Source organism: Thamnophis elegans, chromosome 3, assembly GCF_009769535.1.
Source record: "Thamnophis elegans isolate rThaEle1 chromosome 3, rThaEle1.pri, whole genome shotgun sequence".
NCBI classification, from domain to species: Eukaryota; Metazoa; Chordata; class Lepidosauria; order Squamata; family Colubridae; genus Thamnophis; species Thamnophis elegans.
The window spans coordinates 21,370,917-21,391,815 of record NC_045543.1 but is presented as its reverse complement, the minus strand read 5'-3'; the positions used below and the strand labels follow the sequence as shown (position 1 = coordinate 21,391,815).

The following is a 20,899-nucleotide window of genomic DNA, read 5'->3' as shown; positions in this document are numbered from 1 at the left end:
CTCTCTAAGACTAACTCTGTAGCTTGCCGAATTGTCCTATTTTTCCCTATCTGGAAAACAGGAAGAGAATTGATATCCTCAAATCACCTGGCATGCCAATTAGTTAAATAATTAATAAAACTTATTTTCATACTGAACCTGAACCTTTCTTTTAAGGTGTCCAAAGTATGTGGGATATTGTTGTAGCTATTCCTTAAAGGATCATTTGTCCCCACATATACAAGGAAAGCATAATTCTCAATGGATTAGTTGAATATTTTACATTTACTACAGATTTGTTTTATATCTGTATCAGTTGAACTACCAACTATCATTGACTCTTCTCTCTACCTTTTTAGAGGACACGTATCCTTGATCTACTTGTTAGATCGCTAGTTTCTCTTCTACTCTACTGTCAGGCCTGCAGCGATTCCTTTAAGAATCTTTGGCTTGCCACACTCTCTCTTCTAGCTTCATCTTTAGTATGCATATTCATTAAGGGGGGAATAGCAAGGGGTAGAATGTGTTGTTTTCAAAATAAAAAATTCCTTTCTAGAAGCTCAATGTTATTCTTTGTCTCTGCACCTTTGCACCTGACCGGAACCAGCTGGGTGGAGATGCCAGCGTGGAAGAAGAAGATTGGACCATGTGATGGATTTGTGGGTGTGGGGATAAGATCATGAACTTTTAACTGGGTGGAATCCCAGGAAGTTTTAGAATTGGGATTCCATAGTATGATGCCAACATGTCTGTTTTATTAAATTGGAACTTTAAGGATAGCTCTGCCTTGGACTCTGATTTAATTCTGCATGATTTTTGGATCGCTGACATCTACAATATCTTTTATTTTTTCTGTTTCAATGGTAAGAGCCCAAATATGTTTGAGTTCCAGTAGTATAGAATATTCCCGATGTTTCAGTTATTATTCTCATCTACTTGTTTATTCTGTCTGATTGTCTTTTTTATAGTTACTTTGGCTAGTTTCTGGTTTAAAAAAACTTCCTTTTTTTGAACTGATAAATTGTTGTTCTTTCCCATCAGTTTATATATGGGCATTCATTGCTTTATCTTTTGTTTTGTTTTTTCAAGTTTTCATACTATAAACTACAAATACAGCTCAAGATCCTTTCCAACCAACAAGCCACAAGCACTGCATATTATGTTCTAAACTTCCTGTCCAATCATGTTTGCTCTTGTTTCTTAACACCAGTAGAAACTCTTTTGTTTCTGTTCTTGAATTTTGAGGTTAGTCAAGTACAAACAATTGATTTGAAAATTTGATAGGAAATTCCTCTTAAACATCCTTACATAACTCCAGTTAGCCCTCCATGTTCACTTGCTCAATGATATGTTCCACTACCTCTTTTGGAGAACTCAAAACACTTATATACTTCTATATGTTATTTTTTTTAAAAAACTTAGAACACAGTAGAACACAATTACTAGTTGATAAGTAACTGGGAACAGAAATAGCTGATAGCCAAAAATTTTGTTGGCTGAAAGATTCCATCAACTCTTCTTTTAATTCAGGAGGTCTTCTGACCCCTTCAAGACTTTCTGGATGCTGTCCTTTTTTTACTTAACATAGTCATTCAAAAGAAATGTAATGTTTTCAGATTCTTGTAGAACAGGGGTGTCAAACTCGCATTGTCACAGTGGCATCACGTGACGTATTACGACTTTTCCCCCTTTGCTAAACTGAGCGTGGCCATGGCCAGAGCGTGGTGCATCCAGGCCGTGAGTTTTACAGCCTTGTTCTAGAACATCCTATGCTCAGCGGTCCTATCCTATGCTCAGTGGTTGCTAACCATAAATTGCAAAAAAGGATGTCATGAAGAGGAGAAGCACCAAAGAAATAGACAAAGAAACATTTTTTGTTTTACAATTTCAAACTTCTAAGCATACATATGGGGTTGTATGTTGTTCAGTCTTTTAATTGCTTCAACTCTTTGGCAACCAATGTTTTGTCAAGGATTTCTGCCAGTAACTAATTCTTTGTTAGCTTCTTATACCTTGTATCTTCAGTGATCTTATCTAAGCATCTTGTCTACAACTGGGCTCTTCTTTATACTTTCATTTTTCCCAGCATCATGGTCTCCTCCAGTGGCTGTTTCTTTCAAATTATATATCCAACATACATAAGCTTTAGCTGCATTTTAATGCTTCCGGTGAAAAATCTGGTTTACTTTCATCTAGTATTTAATTATTTGTTGTCCTCCATGATTTTCTCAACTATTTTCTTCAGCACCACAATTCAAAGACAACCATTTTTCTTTGTTCAGCCTTCCTGATGACTCAGATCTCACAGCCATAAATGAGAAAAACCACAACCCTGACAACACCTTTGCTGTCACTGTGACATTTCTGCATTCAATATTTTGATCAATTTGTCATATTTTTCTCCCAAGCAACAGATGTGTATTTCATATCCAAGGTCATTATCCCTATGAATATTAAGCCCTTTGCATCATCAGAAAAAGTCAAAAGTTTGAGTCAAACAGTGGTCATCATGGGCAGAAAATCAGGCACAACGATGCGGAGGGAAAGGAATAAGGTGTGTGCTTTCTTCAGTCAGGGCCTTCAAGAGGTAAACAGAAGAACTTTTGCATTCTCTCCAACAAACCTAAGCTTTTGTTTCCTTGATCAGCATAAGGCTCACACAGACTGAGAAGACATATGAATATAGTCCTGACCCCAAAGGTGCTTTTTCAAGAGGCAACTGGACTTTCTTGTTTTTCTTTGAAGACATTTTGTTTCTTGTCTAAGAAGCGTCTTTAGCACTGAATGGATGGTGGGGAACAGAAGGATTTATATTTCTTGCAGACAGCTGATCATTTGCATTCTTTCAGAGAGTCGTTGAGGCCACTTGGAGGTTTATCTGTTATCCTCAGGGTCACCTGAGCAGTACAGATCGGAATGGAGCCTTCCATTTGCAACCATCCAGTTAGAGCTAAGGAAGCTTCTTGGATGAGAAGTGAAATGTCTTTTAAAAAAAAACAAGCAAGTCCAGTTGCCTCTTGAAAAAGCACCTTTGAGACAACCATGACCTGGATGACTGAGAATCTCTATAAACATTTGGCAATATAGTCCTGAGCACCAGTGGTGCAATTTGGCTGGTTCTATCCGGTTCGGGTGAACCGGTAGCTGTGGCGGAGGGAGGCTCCGCCTACCCATCTGGACGTCATCATGTCCCATTTTGACGCTCTGCACATGCGCGGAAGGTCTTCCGCATGCGGGGAGGTGGCATGTGCGAGCCAAGAAAGTGTGTGCGCTCACATTTGCAAACCGGTAAAGAAGGTAAGTTGATTTCACCCCTGCTGAGCACTCTGAAATGAATTACCTGAAAATGAACAGGGAATCTAGAGGTACCCAAATGCCCTTTCAACCCAGGTAGTCCTCGAATTACAGCCATTTGCTTGCTGACTATTGAGAGTTAAACCATTGAAAAAAATGACTTGATTGTTTTTTTACACTTACAATAATTGCAAATTTGGGTGCTTGGCAACTGGCATGTATTTACAATAGTTAGTGTCCCACAGTCATGTGATACCATTTGTGTCCTTCCCAAGCGGCTTCCAGCAAGCGAAGTCAAGGAGGGAAGCCAGATTTGCTTAATGACATGATTCACTTAACCATTGCCGTGATTTGCTTAACAACTTTGATGAAAAAAGGTTGTAAAATGAAGCACAGCCGCCTTGCTTAACAAGATAAATTCTGGGCTCAGTTCTGGTGGTAAGCTGAGAACTACCTATCTTTAAAAATCTGGCAGTCCGTTGTGTTCTAATGTCATGAGTTCCTCTATTAATCCACATGGATATGGCAACATAGTCCAGTCTTCATGGGGGAAAGCATCAATGCAAAGCTGTTTCCTGAAGTTAATTATTCCTATGATGGCGATTTTAAATGACCTTAGATGAACTTTAAAAAGAAAATGAAATTGGCTTAGCTACTGTTTGGAGGAGAGATAACCTGGAAATTCCAGGAGTACAAATTTGATTGAAAAGCTTGAAACCACGCCTTGGTAGAAGACAATGGCAAATCAGGACTGCATTGTTGCCAAGAAAATAAAAAAAAGAGTCGTTTTTCTTCCTAAGGGCTGTAGAATGGGTGGTAACTTGAGTTTTTGTAACCTGATTAATATAATATATAATATAATAACAGAGTTGGAAGGGACCTCGGAGGTCTTCTAGTCCAACCCCCTGCTTAGGCAGGAAACCCTACACCACTTCAGACAAATGGTTATCTAAGCTCTTCTTTAAAACTTCCAGTGTTGGGGCATTCACAACTTGTGGAGGCAAGTTGTTCCACTGATTAATTGTTCTAACTGTCAGGAAATGTCTCCTTAGTACTAAGTTGCTTCTCTCCTTGATTAGTTTCCACCCACTGCTTCTTGTCCTACCCCCAGGTGCTTTGGAGAATAGCTTCGCTCCCTCTTCTTTGTGGCAACCCCTGAAATATTGGAACACTGCTATCATGTCTACCCGAGTCCTTCTTTTCAGTAAACTAGGCATACCCAGTTCCTGCAACAGTTCTTCATATATTTTAGAATATTTAGCAGATTAAATAAAATTAGATTTGAAATATCCTTAATTTCCCCTGTGCTAAAAAAAAAGATGAAAAGTATTTAATTTTGTATGGATGGCAACAATATATTAATTTATATCATTCATATTTGAAATATGCCTTTATGGTGTTTTTTATTCTGCACCTTTAAAGGATAATTTGAATTCATTAACAATGCTTACCAGAAACTCACTATCTTTCTTTTCTGGGTGCGAAGCTTATGAATTCAGAGAACAATTTTTGTATCCAACTTTTAAATCATTTGGCCCAAGAACTTATGTAAAATTTTCCATCCCAACCACATGCCAAGAATCCATGAATGGCAAAGGCTAACATGAAGCCACCCACGTTTCTAACCAGAATACTGTAAAATATGCTATTTGTTAATATTTTTCATACATACCAATGCCACACTTTCTTTGACCCAGGAAGATGGATTAGGTTCAAATCTTGAGACATAAATCACAAAACGATCCGGAAATACACGCAATTCTGTATAAGTATAAGAACAAATACATTTTGGAAGCTTTTTAACATAATGAAACTTCAGAAGCACTTTCTATATTATCTAATCCTTTAGGTTTTTAAACCCTGTAACATCTTTTTTTGATCAATTGAGTTCCATAATCCTTTTTTTGTTTTGTTTTGTTTTTGGTTGACAGGCAAAAATTATTAAAGTTAAGAACTAAATTTGAAAAAAAAATGTCAAGATTTTTCCATTGGAATATGCAAAAATTCTTGGCTGGTTTTTCCTCCTATTCCAATTCTATCTTACAAGATTTCCCCCCCCCCAAAAAAAATATTTTAAAAACAATAGCAATAGCAATAGCAATAGCAGTAGACTTATATACCGCTTCATAGGCCTTTCAGGCCTCTCTAAGCGGTTTACAGAGAGTCAGCATATTGCCCCCAACAATCTGGGTCCTCAGTTTACCCACCTCGGAAGGATGGAAGGCTGAGTCAACCCTGAGCCGGTGAGATTTGAACCGCTGACCTGCTGATCTAGCAGTAGCCTGCAGTGCTGCATTTAACCACTGCGCCACCTTGGCTCTTATGTCAAGAGGGTGTTATGTCAACACCCTTTTATGTCAATCTTTCTCCAAGTTTGATGGCAGATAATATCATCTCACCTATGATGACAATCAGAGACACAAAACAAGAAACCAAATGATTGATGTCACATTCTCGTGAATTCCTATAACCATTTGTTTTATGGCAAATATAAAGTTATTCGCCTAGTTTTAATTGTATTTATTTTTACTTCTTTGTGGTATTTATTGATTTTCACTGTTAGCAGCCCTAGGTGATACACCAACAATACTGCACAGTCTTTCAACGAGCAAAGATTGGGGCAGGTGTTAATTGTAAACTCAACATTAATATGGTACAGTATTAGAACAAGACTCTAACAAGCTAACGGAATGAAAGGTGACATTGTGAGTGTAATAAATGCCCACTCTTAATATAGCTCCAAGGCTTCCCCTGCCAGAATCATGGAAAGGAAGAGAGGATTTTACTCTGATAGTCATTGCCGACAAGCAGAGTAGGGGGTGGCACTCATTTCTGTTTCAAGGCTATGTGCCATCATTCTCTGAAAACATTTCCATGGTCATGTGGCCAGCAAGACATCGTAGAGCATTATTTCCTTCCCACCAAAGTGGTACCTATTTATCTACTTGCACTTGCAGGCTTTCGAACTGCCAGATGGGCAGGAGCTAAGTGAAGATGGGCACTGACCCCATTGCACGGGACTCGGGTCTCAAACTTGGGTTGTTGGCTTTCTAGCCAACAAGGCCAACACCTTAACCACTGAGACATTGCGCTGCTGTGCCACAATCATGATGAAAACAAAAAGACCCCCCCAAAAAAGATATATTCCTGAGAAATCCTATGCTGAATCCTGTACAGGTTTCATTATGTCTCAAACAGAATGGTAGTAGGGCAACTCACGAAATCATTTTAGTCTTACTCTGGATTTTCAGAAAAGTAGTTTCTTATGCTGCTATAATTCAAAGCATGATAAAAATGTTGGAAAACCATAGCAGATTATAGTAAGATTTTAAAAAGCACCAGAATTTAAATCCACTTTAAGGAAAAGCCATATAAGTAAATATGGTCTTTGCTACTTTTTAAAGGATAGGTCCTAAAGCAGTGGGTCTCAACCTTCCTAATGCCGTGACCCTTTAATACAGTTCCTCATATTGTGGTGACCCCCAACCATAAAATTATTTTATGTTTTCCGTATTTTTTTGAAAATATGTGTTTTCCGATGGTCGTGGCGACCCCTGTGAAAGGGGGTCCCGACCCACAGGTTGAGAACCACTTTCCTAAAGGGACCAGTTAAGACAGATGATGACAATATACAAAGAATGTCAAATGAAATATATATGGGGTATATGATTCCCAAAGCACTGAACTTAAAAGCAATGGGGCAGAATGGGCTTGATTTATGGTGTTATCAAATGAAAGATTACATGTCCAATAGACTTAACAAATGTTCACAATACTGTAAATACCATATTTAGTGGGATTCAAGCAAGTTTTCAGCCAAACAATTAATTGCTCCAAACATTTTATTTTTGGCAGCCTAAAATTTGATGTCATATCCTTCTAGAGTTCTTTGGGTGCAAAAAGATGAAAAGCGATCAGATCCAATGACATCACTTAAAAAGATAAACAAAAGCTGTCTCTGGCAGATATTTGAACTACCCTCTGACAATATGCCTGACTCATAGGGCGACCTCTACTGATTCAGAATTCAAACACGGAAACGATAACAGAAGGGCAACTAAGCATGGGTTAAAATATATGAAACATGGATACACATAGAACTTTTAAGATGATGAAATAAAGCAAGATGTTTACCGTTTGCTATAGTATACAACAGATTAAGGGAGTTGAAATGAATATTGAACAGCGAGGTTTACCATGCACAGACAACTAAAGGTAACCTAATCTAAGATATGGAAAAATTGGAGAGGAAACATGAAATACACCTATAATGGGAAACTATTTAGACTTAAAGGCAGAATCACAAACTGGGGGCGCGTAAGGATGTATAATTATATAAAGATAATGATGAGAATAGCTGGGAACTGTAACCAGATCTATATCTCAACTAAAATTAGGCTGGGGAGGGGGGTGTTAAAAGTACAATGACTATATATGTATACTTCTTTGTTCTATTTTTACTTTAGATGTTTAAAATTAAATATGTATATTGAAAAAGGAACTATAAATACCATCAACATAAAATGGAGCTTGCTCAGAAGCTGAAATACACCAAGCAAACAAGATGAAGAGTGGGAAGAAAAGGAGAGAGGTAAGGGAAGGAGAGAGGTATAGGAGAGAGGTTAGAAGGGGGGAAGAGGAGGAGAGAAATGAGGAGTGGAAAGGGGAGAGAGGAGTAGGAGAGAGGAAGTGGAAATAGAGAAGGGAAGGAGGTAGGGAGGGGAATGAGAGAGGGAGAAATAAGTGAACGTATATATTGTATGGAGAACAGAAGAACCAATAACTGGGGTTTTTTTCTTTTTCTTTTGGGGAGTTGATCGTAAGACGGATTGATATAAACATTTAATAATACAATACGATGTTGGCTATGTAATAGTATATGTTATGAAAAATAAAAATAAAAAACTTTATAAAAAAAAAAAGAATTCAAACACTCAGTAAAAAGCTGTTGCAGGGAGTCTGGGCTAATTAAGAACTAATCAGTTAGTAAATAGCATGGAATAAAATAGCAGAAGGAAATTCATAACACAAGCATTTGCCCCAGTCAAAGAAGTAAGCTTCTTCATAAAAGGAAAGCAGATATGTGTAGACCTTCTCTTGAAATGAAGTTTTGGGCACACATCAGAGTTACAAAGACTCCTTTCTAGAAAACAGAACCTGTCACTTGTGATATGGATCATAAAAGTATAATGAGGGAGAGGGAGAGGAAGTGTGGGGGGAGAGAACATGAAATATTTGATGTATTCAGAATATTATACCTGTGATTAGAATGAATGTCAAGTCAGTTGATATGACCTAAAATGCCTGCTTGAGATATCAAGTGTTTCAACTGGAAGGCGTGGCCAATTAGCAGCTGAACCTCATTGTTCTTTCTGATATATGAGAAACAACGCTCTTTCATAATTCTGTTCCTGAGCTATGAATAGGTCAGAATGCTCTCCCCACTTATCATCGGTAGAGGATGTACCTTCCTAGTGGCCCTAAGTCAAAAAAAAAACTGGTAATAAAAACTAGAGGAAGCTTCCTTTCAATTCTGTTGCATTACGTGCCTTTTAATTTATTTGTGAGAGAACAGAACAAGTAAGTACTCTTACATAGCAGTTTCCATCTAAGAAGCCATTAGCAAGTTATGGTCAAGCAGTAGAAAGAGAAGAATGGAAATCTTTCTGTCAATAAAGGAGAATACTTGCAGCTCAGGATTGAAATGATGGGTCCTAGGAACTGATGATGTTACCTAGTTTGGGTAATGAAACATCTGCAAGAAAACAAGCAAGTTCAAACAGTGCCAAGGACCCCTCAAATCTTTCTGCACCACACCTAGTTTGTTGAAGAATACCATTAGTCCAAGCGTCACTTTTTCACCTTGTTTCTCCAAAGTACTCCAAAGGGAGACATAGGAAGCTTACCACCATGCCGTTGTCCAATACATCGCAGATTAGCCCATCTTTTGACAAAGTAAGCTGAAATGTGAAACTCGTCCGCTGTAACATAAAAAGCAAGGCAGGTTTTCTACAGGCAACACAGGTTTATCAAGTGTGTGTTTGGATTAAAATTCATATACAAAAACACAATTAAAATTCACTAAGTATATTTTTAAACATATGCTAGCTATGTGCATCGTTACCTCAACTCTAGCCACGAAATCCAAAATTGCATGTTCAAATGTTTCAGTGCAGGCTTGAGAACCGGTTATAAGCTACAAACTTTTATCCATTCCTTAAATCACTCACCTCCAGTCCTGCCAAATGCCACTTTCTCACATTTCACAATTCTTGGCATAATTATATCTTTGGGCAATGTGGCAAACCTTTTTTTAAAAATAATAATAATAATACATTCTATATATGAATCCTCCTTTAGTTTTACTTAAAATAGATCGACTTAACACACACTGTAGGAAAAAAAGGGGACATCATAAAAATGTTGGAGGCCATTTCCACGAAAATAAAGTATCATAAAGTTGTGTTAAAATATTTCCAAACACACTCATTGTTGTCATTTTTAAAAAAAAGCCATGTTGAGAATTTGGTTCAGATTGGTAGAGTTTTGCAAAAAAAATATTGCAGAATATTTTTATACAGTTATTGATTTCCTTCTTTTTATAAGCCCATGGCAAAGCACCCGAGCCATCTCTCTCGCTCAAAAAAAAATAGTCACTGAATTTTTAAAACACTTGATCATATTACACTATTGAAAGGTGACTTTGCAATTTATTCTACATTACACTGGAACAACAGAAATGCAATGACTGACTTTTTTTTGGACTTCCTGTGTTTTACGTAGAAGAAACTTAAGATCTACTAAACATCAGTGCCTTGAATAATTCAATTAAAGATATGCTCTGCTCTTTAGCATTTAATCCTGTTGTTTTACTGTGAAAAAAAAATACTCCTTTTTCACTCTTTTGCATAGTTTGGTACAAAAAGGCTACATTTTCTTTGGATAAGTTCAGCTAGACTGGAAAGAATCAAGCTAGGATGAAATGCACTTTTAAGATTTGATAATGGAATCCTGAAATGATCGAAATTATGTTTGTAGACCATAGAGGCCTATGGAATTTCTGCATCCTTTATTCTAAATGAAACCTTAATTCCATGGCCTTGCTATAGTAATCAAACACAGCCTGACTTGGAACTGTAGCTTTGCTTGGTTCTATAAAATCCCGTCTCAGTAGGCTAAAACTGGCAAAGTTTTAGTGGAGACAAAAATGTCTCTTAAGTATCACTGCATCAATGCCCTGGTTTGGATAAAGATGAAGGATGAAAGGAGTATCCTCATAAGCTTTCTCTCCAACTCAGATTTCCAATTCTCATGGCATTTCCTTTCTTTACAAGTCAATACCAAACAGTAATTTCTCTCCTTTTCTGACTCAGATAATTGCCCGTATGTTACTTTACAAGTTAGTTGCATAACAAACACTTTTGTCTCCAGAAAACCTTTGATTTCATGTCTATTGTTTTCCTGACTAGCAACTCTGCTATGCTGTACTCCTCCATATATGGAATTATGGGACAGCACAACTGAACAACCAAGATTGGCAGAATAAAACCAAGATCATAAAGGTCACATAATTACAAACCAGCTTCATGAAGTTAATATTTTCATGAGGCCAGGGGAACATTTTAAAAAGAGCTGGTAATTTTGAATTCCGGTAGTTCTTCATCAGGTTGTATGATTAAATGCCAAGGAGGGGGGGACGGGACATGGAGAGGAAGACAATTTGGGTCTGTTTCAGTTTAATTTGTTAACTGAAGTGAAAGAAGGTCTTTACAGACTTGTAAGACTTATTCCAAGTAGCAATATAATAATTGCAGAAAGAAGGAACAAGCAAATATTTGTAGGTTCAGAAATTTTGAAATATAATTGCAATGGTTTTTCCCCAAGCATCTTTGAACTGAAGCGTTCCTGGTCATTCTTATTAATGAAGGAATGGCTCCATTAATGTGAAAATGTGGTTTGTGATGTACACAACAATGTGCCTAAAAGAAGCATGGTAATAATTTTATATCTTTGGATCAGAAATAAATATATTTTCACTGACTCTAACCCTATGTGACATTATTTTTACATATCTTATGATTGGCACAACTCAGAGCATCATGTATATTTCCGTCACTGAAAACATTTTTACTGAAATCATGTGAAAACCTGATGTTTCCATTGTCATTTTAGAATAGTTAAAAATACCCACAGAAATTTGGACAGCTTCTACAAAAACAAACTATTCCTATTAGCATGTAGACTTAAAAGGAAAGTAGGTAATCTACACCCTGGAGATGGTGATGGGGTAAGAGTTGGAATTCGCTGATATGATTCCAAATTTCATTTGGAAAACAGCCTCAGGAATGACAATTGCAGACAAAGGCCTTCATCAGTCTGTTCACACCCCTGTGGTTAAATCAGAAAATTAAACTATGCTGATCAACAGCCTCACCCTACCATTTTGGCATGTTTTGGGCTGTAACAGGAATGACCCGGATGCAGACTGACAATGACAAAATTACAATTCCAGTAGGGCAGTATTTCTCAACCTTGGCAACTTGAAGATGTGTGGACTTCAACTCCCAGAATTCTCCAGCCAGCTTGTTGGCTGGAGAATTCTGGAAGTTGAAATCCACACATCTTCAATTGTCAAGGTTGAGAAACATTGCAGCAGGGAATGGATCTGCACCTCCCCCATTGATATAGTTTACTTGGACTTCAGTAAGGCATTTGATAAAGTAGACCATAACCTACTACTAGATAAAGTAGAAGAATGTGGGTTAGACAGCATCACCACCACATGGATTCGTAACTGGCTGACCAAGTACACTCAACATGTAGTCCTCAATGGAACTGCATCTACATGGAGGGAAGTATGCAGTGGAGTACCCCAAGGTTCTGTTTTAGGCCCAGTACTCTTCAACATCTTCATCCATGATTTGGATGAGGGAATAAATGGGGAACTCATCAAATTTGCAGATGACACCAAGCTGGCAGGAATAGCCAACACTCCAGAAGATGGGCTTAAGATACAGAAGGATCTTGACAAACTTGATTGGGCACTATCTAATAAAATGAAATTCAATGGTGAGTTAAGGTTCTACATTTAGGCAACAAAAATGAAATGCACAGGTACAGAATAGGTGATACCTTGCTCAATAGTAGTAACTGTGAAAGGGATCTTGGAGTCCTAGTGGACAACCATTTAAATATGAGCCAGCAGTGTGCAGCAGCTGCCAAAAAAGCCAACGTGGTTCTAGGCTGCATAAACAGAGGGATAGAATCAAGATCACGTGAAGTGTTAATACCATGTTATAATGCCTTGGTAAGGCCACACTTGAATACTCCATTCAGTTCTGGTCGCCACGTTTTAGAAAAGATGTGGAGACTCTGGAAAGAGTGCAGAGAAGAGCAACAGATGATTAGGGGACTGGAGACTAAAACATATGAAGAACGGTTGCAGGAACTGGGTATGTCTAGTTTAAGACAAAGAAGAACTAGGGGAGACAAGATAGCAGTGTTCCAATATCTCAGGGGTTGCCACAAAGAAGAGGGAGTCAAACTATTCTCCAAGCCACCTGAGGGTAGAACAAGAAGCAATGGGTGGATAAAATCCACATGTGGTTGGAGAAAATGATACATAAACATAGACTTAAAGCCGGAACTCTTTTTATTGGGAATAATACCAGAAGCATACAATAAGGACTTGAAATACCTGATCATGAATGTTTTAACAGCTGCTAGAATTGTATTTGCCAAAAATTGGAAAAATGAGAAAGTACCATTACAGGAGGAAACTATTTGGAAAATAATGAAATGTGCCGAAATGAGTAAGCTTACATTTGAAATTAGAGAACGAGAGGATGAGCAATATTATAAAGTATGGGACTTGTTTTATCAATGGTTAGATAAAAAAACCTGGGAATGAAACTGTTTACTTATGTAGTAATAGGTTTTTTTTCTTGTTATAATATAGTGTACTATTCACATGATATATAAAGGACAATAATGATCTGCATGTATAAGAGTGGGATGATTTGAATACTTTGGTATAATTGTATGTAGTGACCATTTTATATTAGAAAGACCTTGGTATATTAAACGGATTAATGATGATGTAATGAACAATTGAGATATATATGAATTGAAATACTTAACCACTATATGGATTAATAATTAATAATGGAAAACTATTCTTGGAACTCTGGATGATTGGTGACATTATGGTCAATTGAAAGTATGAATGTATATTATAAACTAATGGAAATTCTTTGTTCTAATATTCGCTTTTACTCCTTAGAGATAGGTGATACTATAATACTTTAAAGACTCATTGTTGTTTGATAGATAATTATGAATTTAAGCAAACAAGGATTGTTACAAATAAAAGAATATTAATGATAATTTGAACACATAATGCTCAATGACAGTGAAATATCCAGTTATGTTTAATGTAAACCAGTGATATTAATCCTACACTTTAAAATTGATGCACAAAAACTTGTAACCAAACGACATGCTTGATGAAATGGAGGAAAGTTGTTCTTTGTTCTTCTCTTGCTTTGTTTTGTATGTGTTGGTTTGTTTAAAAAGAATAAAAATATATTTTAAAAAAAGAAGCAATGGGTGGAAACTAATCAAGAGAGAAGCAACTTAGAACTGAGGAGAAATTTCCTGACAGTTAGAACAATTAATCAGTGGAACAGCTTGCCTCCAGAAGTTGTGAATGCCCCTGTAACACTGCAAGTCTTTAAAAAGATGTTGGATAGCCATCTGTCTGAAATGGTATAGGGTTTCCTGCCTAGGCAGGGGGTTGGACTAGAAGACCTCCAAGGTCCCTTCCAACTCTGCTATTGTATTGTATTAAGTCCAACCTTTCAACCACTTCCATCATCTACATTAGCTTCTATACAGATCAAAGTATCTATGGAGATTCTCAGTCATCCAGGTCATGGTTGTTCCAAAGTTGCTTTTTCAAGAGCTCAAGAAGCTTCTTGGATGAAAAGTGAAACGTCTTCAAAGAAAAACCAGAAAGTCCAGTTGCTCTTGAAAAAGCAGCTTTGGGCCATACAGATCAAAGATGCTAATGCAGAATTACTACAAAAGCAGCAGCAACAGTCTCTGAAATTTCCTCCACCATTTTAAGGTACAGTATTTTATCAAAATTGAGAAAATTAGGTTCAAAAAAAGACACGTTCAATAGGACCTTTTTCTAAAAATTTAAAGTTAACAAGAGCTTTTGAAAAATGGGATGAGTAGCAAGTATCCCTAATTTTATTGGTTGATTTCTGCAACATATAGTTTAGGATTTTTAAAAACATTTTATCTGTTTAGTTTTGGAATTTTTAACGTTTATAATGTTTGATCATTCAATGTCCAAATAAAATTAAACAATGGGGGAGAAAAGGATTTCTGAATGCCCTTTCTAATAAAGGGATAGAGGCAAATAACCAGCAGCAGTTTTTCTACCAAAATTCTATTCAGATCTGGGACTTAATAAATTCCTGGAACCAGAAATGTAATTCTAAATGTTTTTTCACCAGGCTCCAGCTGCTGGCCCTCTCAAGTCCATTTTTTTAAAATTAAAAAAAGCAGTTTCTGAGTTCTCCTCACCTTGATTGGTAGCTTTCTCCATAAGCATGGTAGCGACACATATTTACTGATGACTCGATCATCTGTGTGGTTGCCAGTAAGAGTCTGTGGTGTAGCATACAACAAGGGAAAGCTGTCTCCCACGGCTATTAGAGACCATTCACCTGGGAGCCTGGGAAAATGCCTTTCAGCGGCTGAGTTATTTGGAGTGGCCTGGCAGGTGTTCACTTCCCAGCAAAATCTGGCACCTGAATCATCTGTTCTGAGTTCAGCAAAGTCTTCTCCAAAACCACAAGACAGGCCTATGGAGGCCTGTCGTGATCTCAAAGTGTGTTTGTACCTGACACACCCCTGCTTCTTTTTCCACAATCTTTTCCAAAACACCGAACCTTTTCTTCCTTTACAATCCAGCTATTTCAGATGCTGTACGCCCCAGCCTTCGCTCCGTTATTATTTGAAATGCATTCTTTTTACGTGCTGCGGGGACTAAAAACTCTCAATAAATAAAATAAATGTTTTTAGAGCAAACACATTGAAAGAACTAAATGATATATGCGGCTGTGTAATCTATCTTATTCTTTAAACTGTAAAATGTATAGGCCACACAAGCATTAATATGTTAGCGTTGCTAGTCAATACTCTACATTTTCCTGCTTTAAATTACATCTAATCCCTTAATTATCTTTCTTCAGTCAATATTTCAACACTAAGCTTGAAGCTACAGAAAATAGCTTTTATCTAAATTGTGTGTGTGCATGTGTGTGTGTACATATACATATCTGTCTCTCTCACACATACTGTCACAGAGAGAGAGATTATCATCATCATCAGGAATAGCTTCATCTGTCGAATAGTAAATCCTGCCTGTACGATTGCTCAGATAAGTTTTCCTCAATCTATGCCCTCATCATCCCCAACAAGCAAGGTCAATAGCCTTATTAAGTGTTGGAGTTGTAGTCCAGGATACCTGGAGGATACCAGGTTGGGAAACTCTTATTTACAGACACTCTTAGGCCAACCCATGTGTTGCCCATCATCAGTCAGGACCTTTAGCTAGAAACATAAAGGGATACAACAGAGGCAACAAAAATAGGTTCAGCAAGTTTTAGAGAGAGTCAGAAGAAAGAGAGCTGCTTCGGGGCATGGCATCCACCAGGCAATTCAGTCAGCTGAGTTTAACTTTATTAAGCTGTAAAATATTTAAAGACATTCTATCACTATGAAATTAGTATTGTAGAGCCTTAATATCCTTCTGAATATGAAGAGACTGCTAATAGCGTGAAGTAATTTGGCTGAGGCAACCACTCCCTCTAAACTCTGTGAGCCCTGAGGGTAAGCAGAATAGGGAAAGGCTAAGTCAGGGAACTGCTGGCGGGAGACTGAAACCTTCCAAGCAGTCATTTTTCCATTTTCCTGGAGGGAAACCATAGATCATCTCTACTTTCTCCAATAGACATTTACTGTCTTTCTCTTCTTTTGTTCTACTGCTTTAGGGTTGTGAAAAAGTTTCCCTTGATATCTGCAATTTTCCAAAAAGTACCGTATCTCACGTCCTTCCCATTTGACTATTGTTCTTAGTCCCTTTAGGTAGAACTCCTGCTTGTTTTTTCCTGAAAGTCAGTATTTAGTTGGACAAATGTCTACGGAGATTCTCAATCATTCAGGTCATGGTCATCCCAAAGGTGCTTGTTTCAAGAGGCAACTGGACTTCCTGATTTTTCTTTGAAGACGTTTTGCTTCTCATCCAAGAACCTTCTCCAGCTGTCTTCACAAGCTTCTTGGATGAGAAGTGAAATATCTTCAAAGGAAAACCGGAAAGTCCAGTGGCCTCTTGAAAAGCACCTTTGGGACATTTGGAAAAATGTTCTTCTGCCTATATTACTTTTCTTCTTTGACCATGTTAGCATATTAGCAAACAGCCATTTCATTTTCTTTTGCTTTTTATATTGTTTTGGATATTTTTGATGACTTCATCTTTAATGGTATTAGCATTTTTGAAGCATTCTACCCAGTCTAATCCATTAAATCTATTCTTTTCTTGACTTGTCTACAATATTCACTGTATTGTATGGCATATTGATGAAAGCATATCTGGTTGATGATTTTATTAATGTTCTTCAGTTGTACTTTTAAGCAGTTTGTGAGCTGCAGTTAGAAGCCTATTTTTGTTTACTGAATACTATAGACCAGTGATGGCTAACATTTTTTGGCTCGCCCGCCATAAGGGGGGGGTAGGGGAGTCATGCGCTGGCATGCCGCACCCATAATGCAATGCTTGACCCCCCCCCAGTGCACATGCACGCATGACAGGTGCTCCTGCCATTTTTTGCATGCTTTTATGCACTCCCCAGGCTCCAGAGGCTTTATAAGAGCCTGGAGAGGGCAAAAACAGCCTCCCTGCCCCCCCCCCCCCCTGGAGGCCCTCCGGAGGCTTTAGAGACCTCCGGAGGACTAAAAAGATTTGTTCGTAGGGTCTTCTGAAGGTCCTTGAAGCCTCCGGAGGGCTTAAACCGACCCTACAGGCAAACCGGAAGTCCGTTCACAAACTTCCAGTTTGCCCATAGGGCTGTTTTTTTGCACTCCGGAGGCTTCAGGGAAGCTCCTGAAGCCTCCGGAGGGCTTCGGGGGGGAAAGCTCTTTTCGCCCTCCCCAGGCTCTTATAAAGCCTCTGGGGCCTGGGAAGGGCGAAAAATGGCTTTAAAAAAGGCTGAACTCTGCTGGCCAGCGCACGCATGCGCACTAGCCAGCTGACAGGTCAACGCCTCGTGTGCCCTGACAAATGGCTCCGTGTGCCACCTGTGGCACGCGTGCCATAGGTTCGCCATCCCGGCTATAGACCATTTTTCTATCTGTGCTTTTAGAATATGGACCAGTTGATTTTGCACTTATTCTTTTAGCTGGTATCCATTTGTACAGTCATTTTTTAAAGGTTGTTGGAAGACCGTTAAATTTTTTAAAATTTGTTTATGTAAACAAATGCAGTGTATTCAATTTTAATAATCACAGAACCATCTTGGCAAAACTGCCCTCTGCTTCCTTCCTTTTTATGGATTATCCCATGATTTGTGGAGCTTTATTACCAACTTCAGCATTCCATTCTCCCATAACTGGTAGGTTGTCTTTTGTGTGGGTTGCAATATTACAAGATATTATAAGTCACCACAGAAGTGGTCAACCTCTACTTCTTCTGCATATGTTGTTGCATTTGGATTGCCATAATATCGCTGTCTTGCCTTGGATTCAAAGTGAAATCATTATTTCAGGGAGGGGGGCGGCTGTATATCAGGTGTAATTTTGATTCCATGTTATTGGAAATTATTGACACTCCATTCCTTTTGTCATTTTTTTTTTGTTCACAATGCAATCTGGTACTCCTCTGCCATGAACTCCACTCTACTGCAGATCTCCGATTCCCAGAATACACATTTCAGTCTGGACATTTATGTTCTGACAACATTAAGTATCTCTTGGTTTATGGTTAATTTCCTGGTCTGGTCTACTTGGTAGGGCTGACAGAAACCTTACTTTACTTCTTTCCTTTGTTTGCAATTAAATTTTATTTAGGGAAAAGGGGGCAGTTTGTGTTTTTAAACATCAAATCAAAAGTTTAAAGGTAAGGAAATTATACTTCGAATGCCACCACTTTTGTAATTATTTTTAATTAAAAGAAATCCTTCCCTGTTACCATGCCAGGCTATTTCTTTTCTTTTTTAAGTCCTGATGCTGGAAAACGTTTAGACATGCTTCGCTTTAAACACCTAGACAGTTTTAATGCCCTGTGAGAAATCCAGAGGAGCTTTCTTCCAAAGATTATATCTGACCACAGAACAAGAGAAAGACTAACATGTAAAGATTAAAATATAGGTTTAATTTTTAACTGCTCTGTACAATCTTAAAGTCTCGCTTTCAACTAGATTAAATAATATAACAATACGTGCAAGAATCTGCAAATATTACTTTATACACACACACACACACACACACACACACGCCACACAAGGTACAATCTTTTATAACTTGCCAGTTAACAATGGTCTAACTGGGACTTATTTTCTGAATAACATATTGTATGTGTTTGTGCTGTGTTGCCCGTATATTTTCACATTTCACTTGGATGTTTCCTAACATCCAAGCAGAAAAGTCAGTTTGCTCACAGCTGTTCAGCTTTTTCCCCAAATATCAACAGCACATCTTTCTAACATCTGGATTGTAGGAAGGCTTTAAATCCCTTTCTTTCATCCAGGATAGGTCGTACGAAGGAGGCACAAACGGTAGCTTGTCTGTTCTTTCAAATTTCCATCTCTATTCTAACTACGGAAACTCAGCGTGGAACTTTTCTGCCCATTTGATCAATCAAAAACATATATTCTCTGACCTCATTTTATTTTGTGTGGTATTTTTATTTCTTTGGGGGGGATGAATATACTCAGAATACAATATTCTCTCAAGGCAGCATGGAAAATATAAATAAATCATTTTGAAAAATGTCAATATGAATAAGTTTATGTGATGAAAAGGAGAACACATGCACAAACTCTCCAATGCATCCAAATTGAGTTAGCTTTTTTTAAAGGCAAAACTTCTGTAGACAACAAAAATAATCTTTTAAGCTAAAAGCAGTCGGAAATGAAATATATATTTGGGGTGGTTAAAAACACAAACTACATCTGTTCTGAAAGTTCCACCAATAGGCTATGATCAAAAAGGCTCTGCCTTTCATGATTCTGAGGGACATTCCAACTTTCCTTCCGAGAGGCACTGAAAGCTCTTGCCTCACAATCAGGCGGTTGCGAGTTTGATCCTAGGTAGAGGTAGATGTAGAGTCTACTAGGGACCTGCAAGGTCCCTTCCAACTCTGTTAATATCTGTTAAAGACTGGTCAAGTCTGCATGAGAATAGGCAATAGTATATTCAGACACAACAACTCAACAGTTGGGGAAGAACTAAGCTGGAGGCTATGAACTCCATACGCAGGAATAATTGGAATCCAATGAAAGATAATGGTTAATAGTAGGCCACTGGCACTTTATGGATTAAATTCACCTTCCCATATATTCTATAATTCACTCCTGTAATTTTTAAGCAACTACATTCTTCAATTATCTTTATGTCCACAGTTTTCATGTTTTCTGGAGGGGTCTGAGTTCCCAGGAAGTTAGAGTTTTAGATAAGGGGTATATGAAGGACAAACTACTTGGGATCTGTCTTCTGCCATTCATAAATCTATTAAATTATTAATGGCCACCAAGGGATCAGAGATAATTTATTTCTCATTTCCTTCTTTAAGTAGTTCATATCATCTCTGCACGCTTACTTTTTAATTTTGGGCTCTGAATAAAAATCTGAGTTAAAAAGAAACCTAATCCTACGATTAAATCATCACCCACATATTAAAAGCATCACCATTTCTTATTGAATTTGATTACTTCCACATTATGCAATCTACCTATTTGATTTAAAAAAACCTGTGCAGTAATAATCAAAAGATTAAGTAAATGCAACTGTAAATAAATTGATGAACTCTTACCTCTTAAAGACAAAGAATTAGATTCTCCATGTTCTGTTTGCTTGCACCGACCATGTAATTTACGTGCTTTCAAGTATTGGTTTACTCTTGATTCAACTGCATCCTTCAGCAGAAGACAGACTTCCTGGGAGATAATTTGTCTTAAATATAAAGACTGAGAAGAACATTTTTTCTACTTATTGCATATAATAATATGCTTCTAACAAAACTTGTGATTTGCAAGTTAAAAAACATTGCAAGTACATTAAAAAATCAATGATTATTAATAAAGCACAATATTGCCGACAAATAAGTTGCTTAGTATTTTTTTAACGAAAAGACAGAATATAATTTGTTTTCTAAATAAAATACACATGTTTTCCCATAGATCAAATTTAAAGATCTTTTTTTTTTTTTTGTTTAAATTCTCTATGCTATGGGCCACTGTAATATATACAGAACAAAATGACGGGAGAAGTGGTAATAAAGAAAACAGGTATATGCTTCTTCCTTCATAAAATTTGTTCTGCACTGAGACAGTTGAGG

General features: G+C 37.5%; 1 protein-coding gene across 2 annotated transcripts in view; it reads right to left on the bottom strand.

Moving 5' to 3' along the window:
- SLX4IP (SLX4 interacting protein) overlaps window positions 1-20,899 on the bottom strand; it is an 89,058-nt gene that overhangs the window by 15,964 nt on the left and 52,195 nt on the right. For both annotated transcript variants that reach the window (XM_032214733.1, XM_032214734.1), the window contains exons 5-7: window positions 20,375-20,498; window positions 9,180-9,254; window positions 4,946-5,034 (exon numbers count right to left, since the gene is read on the bottom strand). In XM_032214733.1, the coding sequence (XP_032070624.1) occupies window positions 4,946-5,034; window positions 9,180-9,254; window positions 20,375-20,498 (288 nt within the window). The remainder of the gene's footprint in view (window positions 1-4,945; window positions 5,035-9,179; window positions 9,255-20,374; window positions 20,499-20,899) is intronic.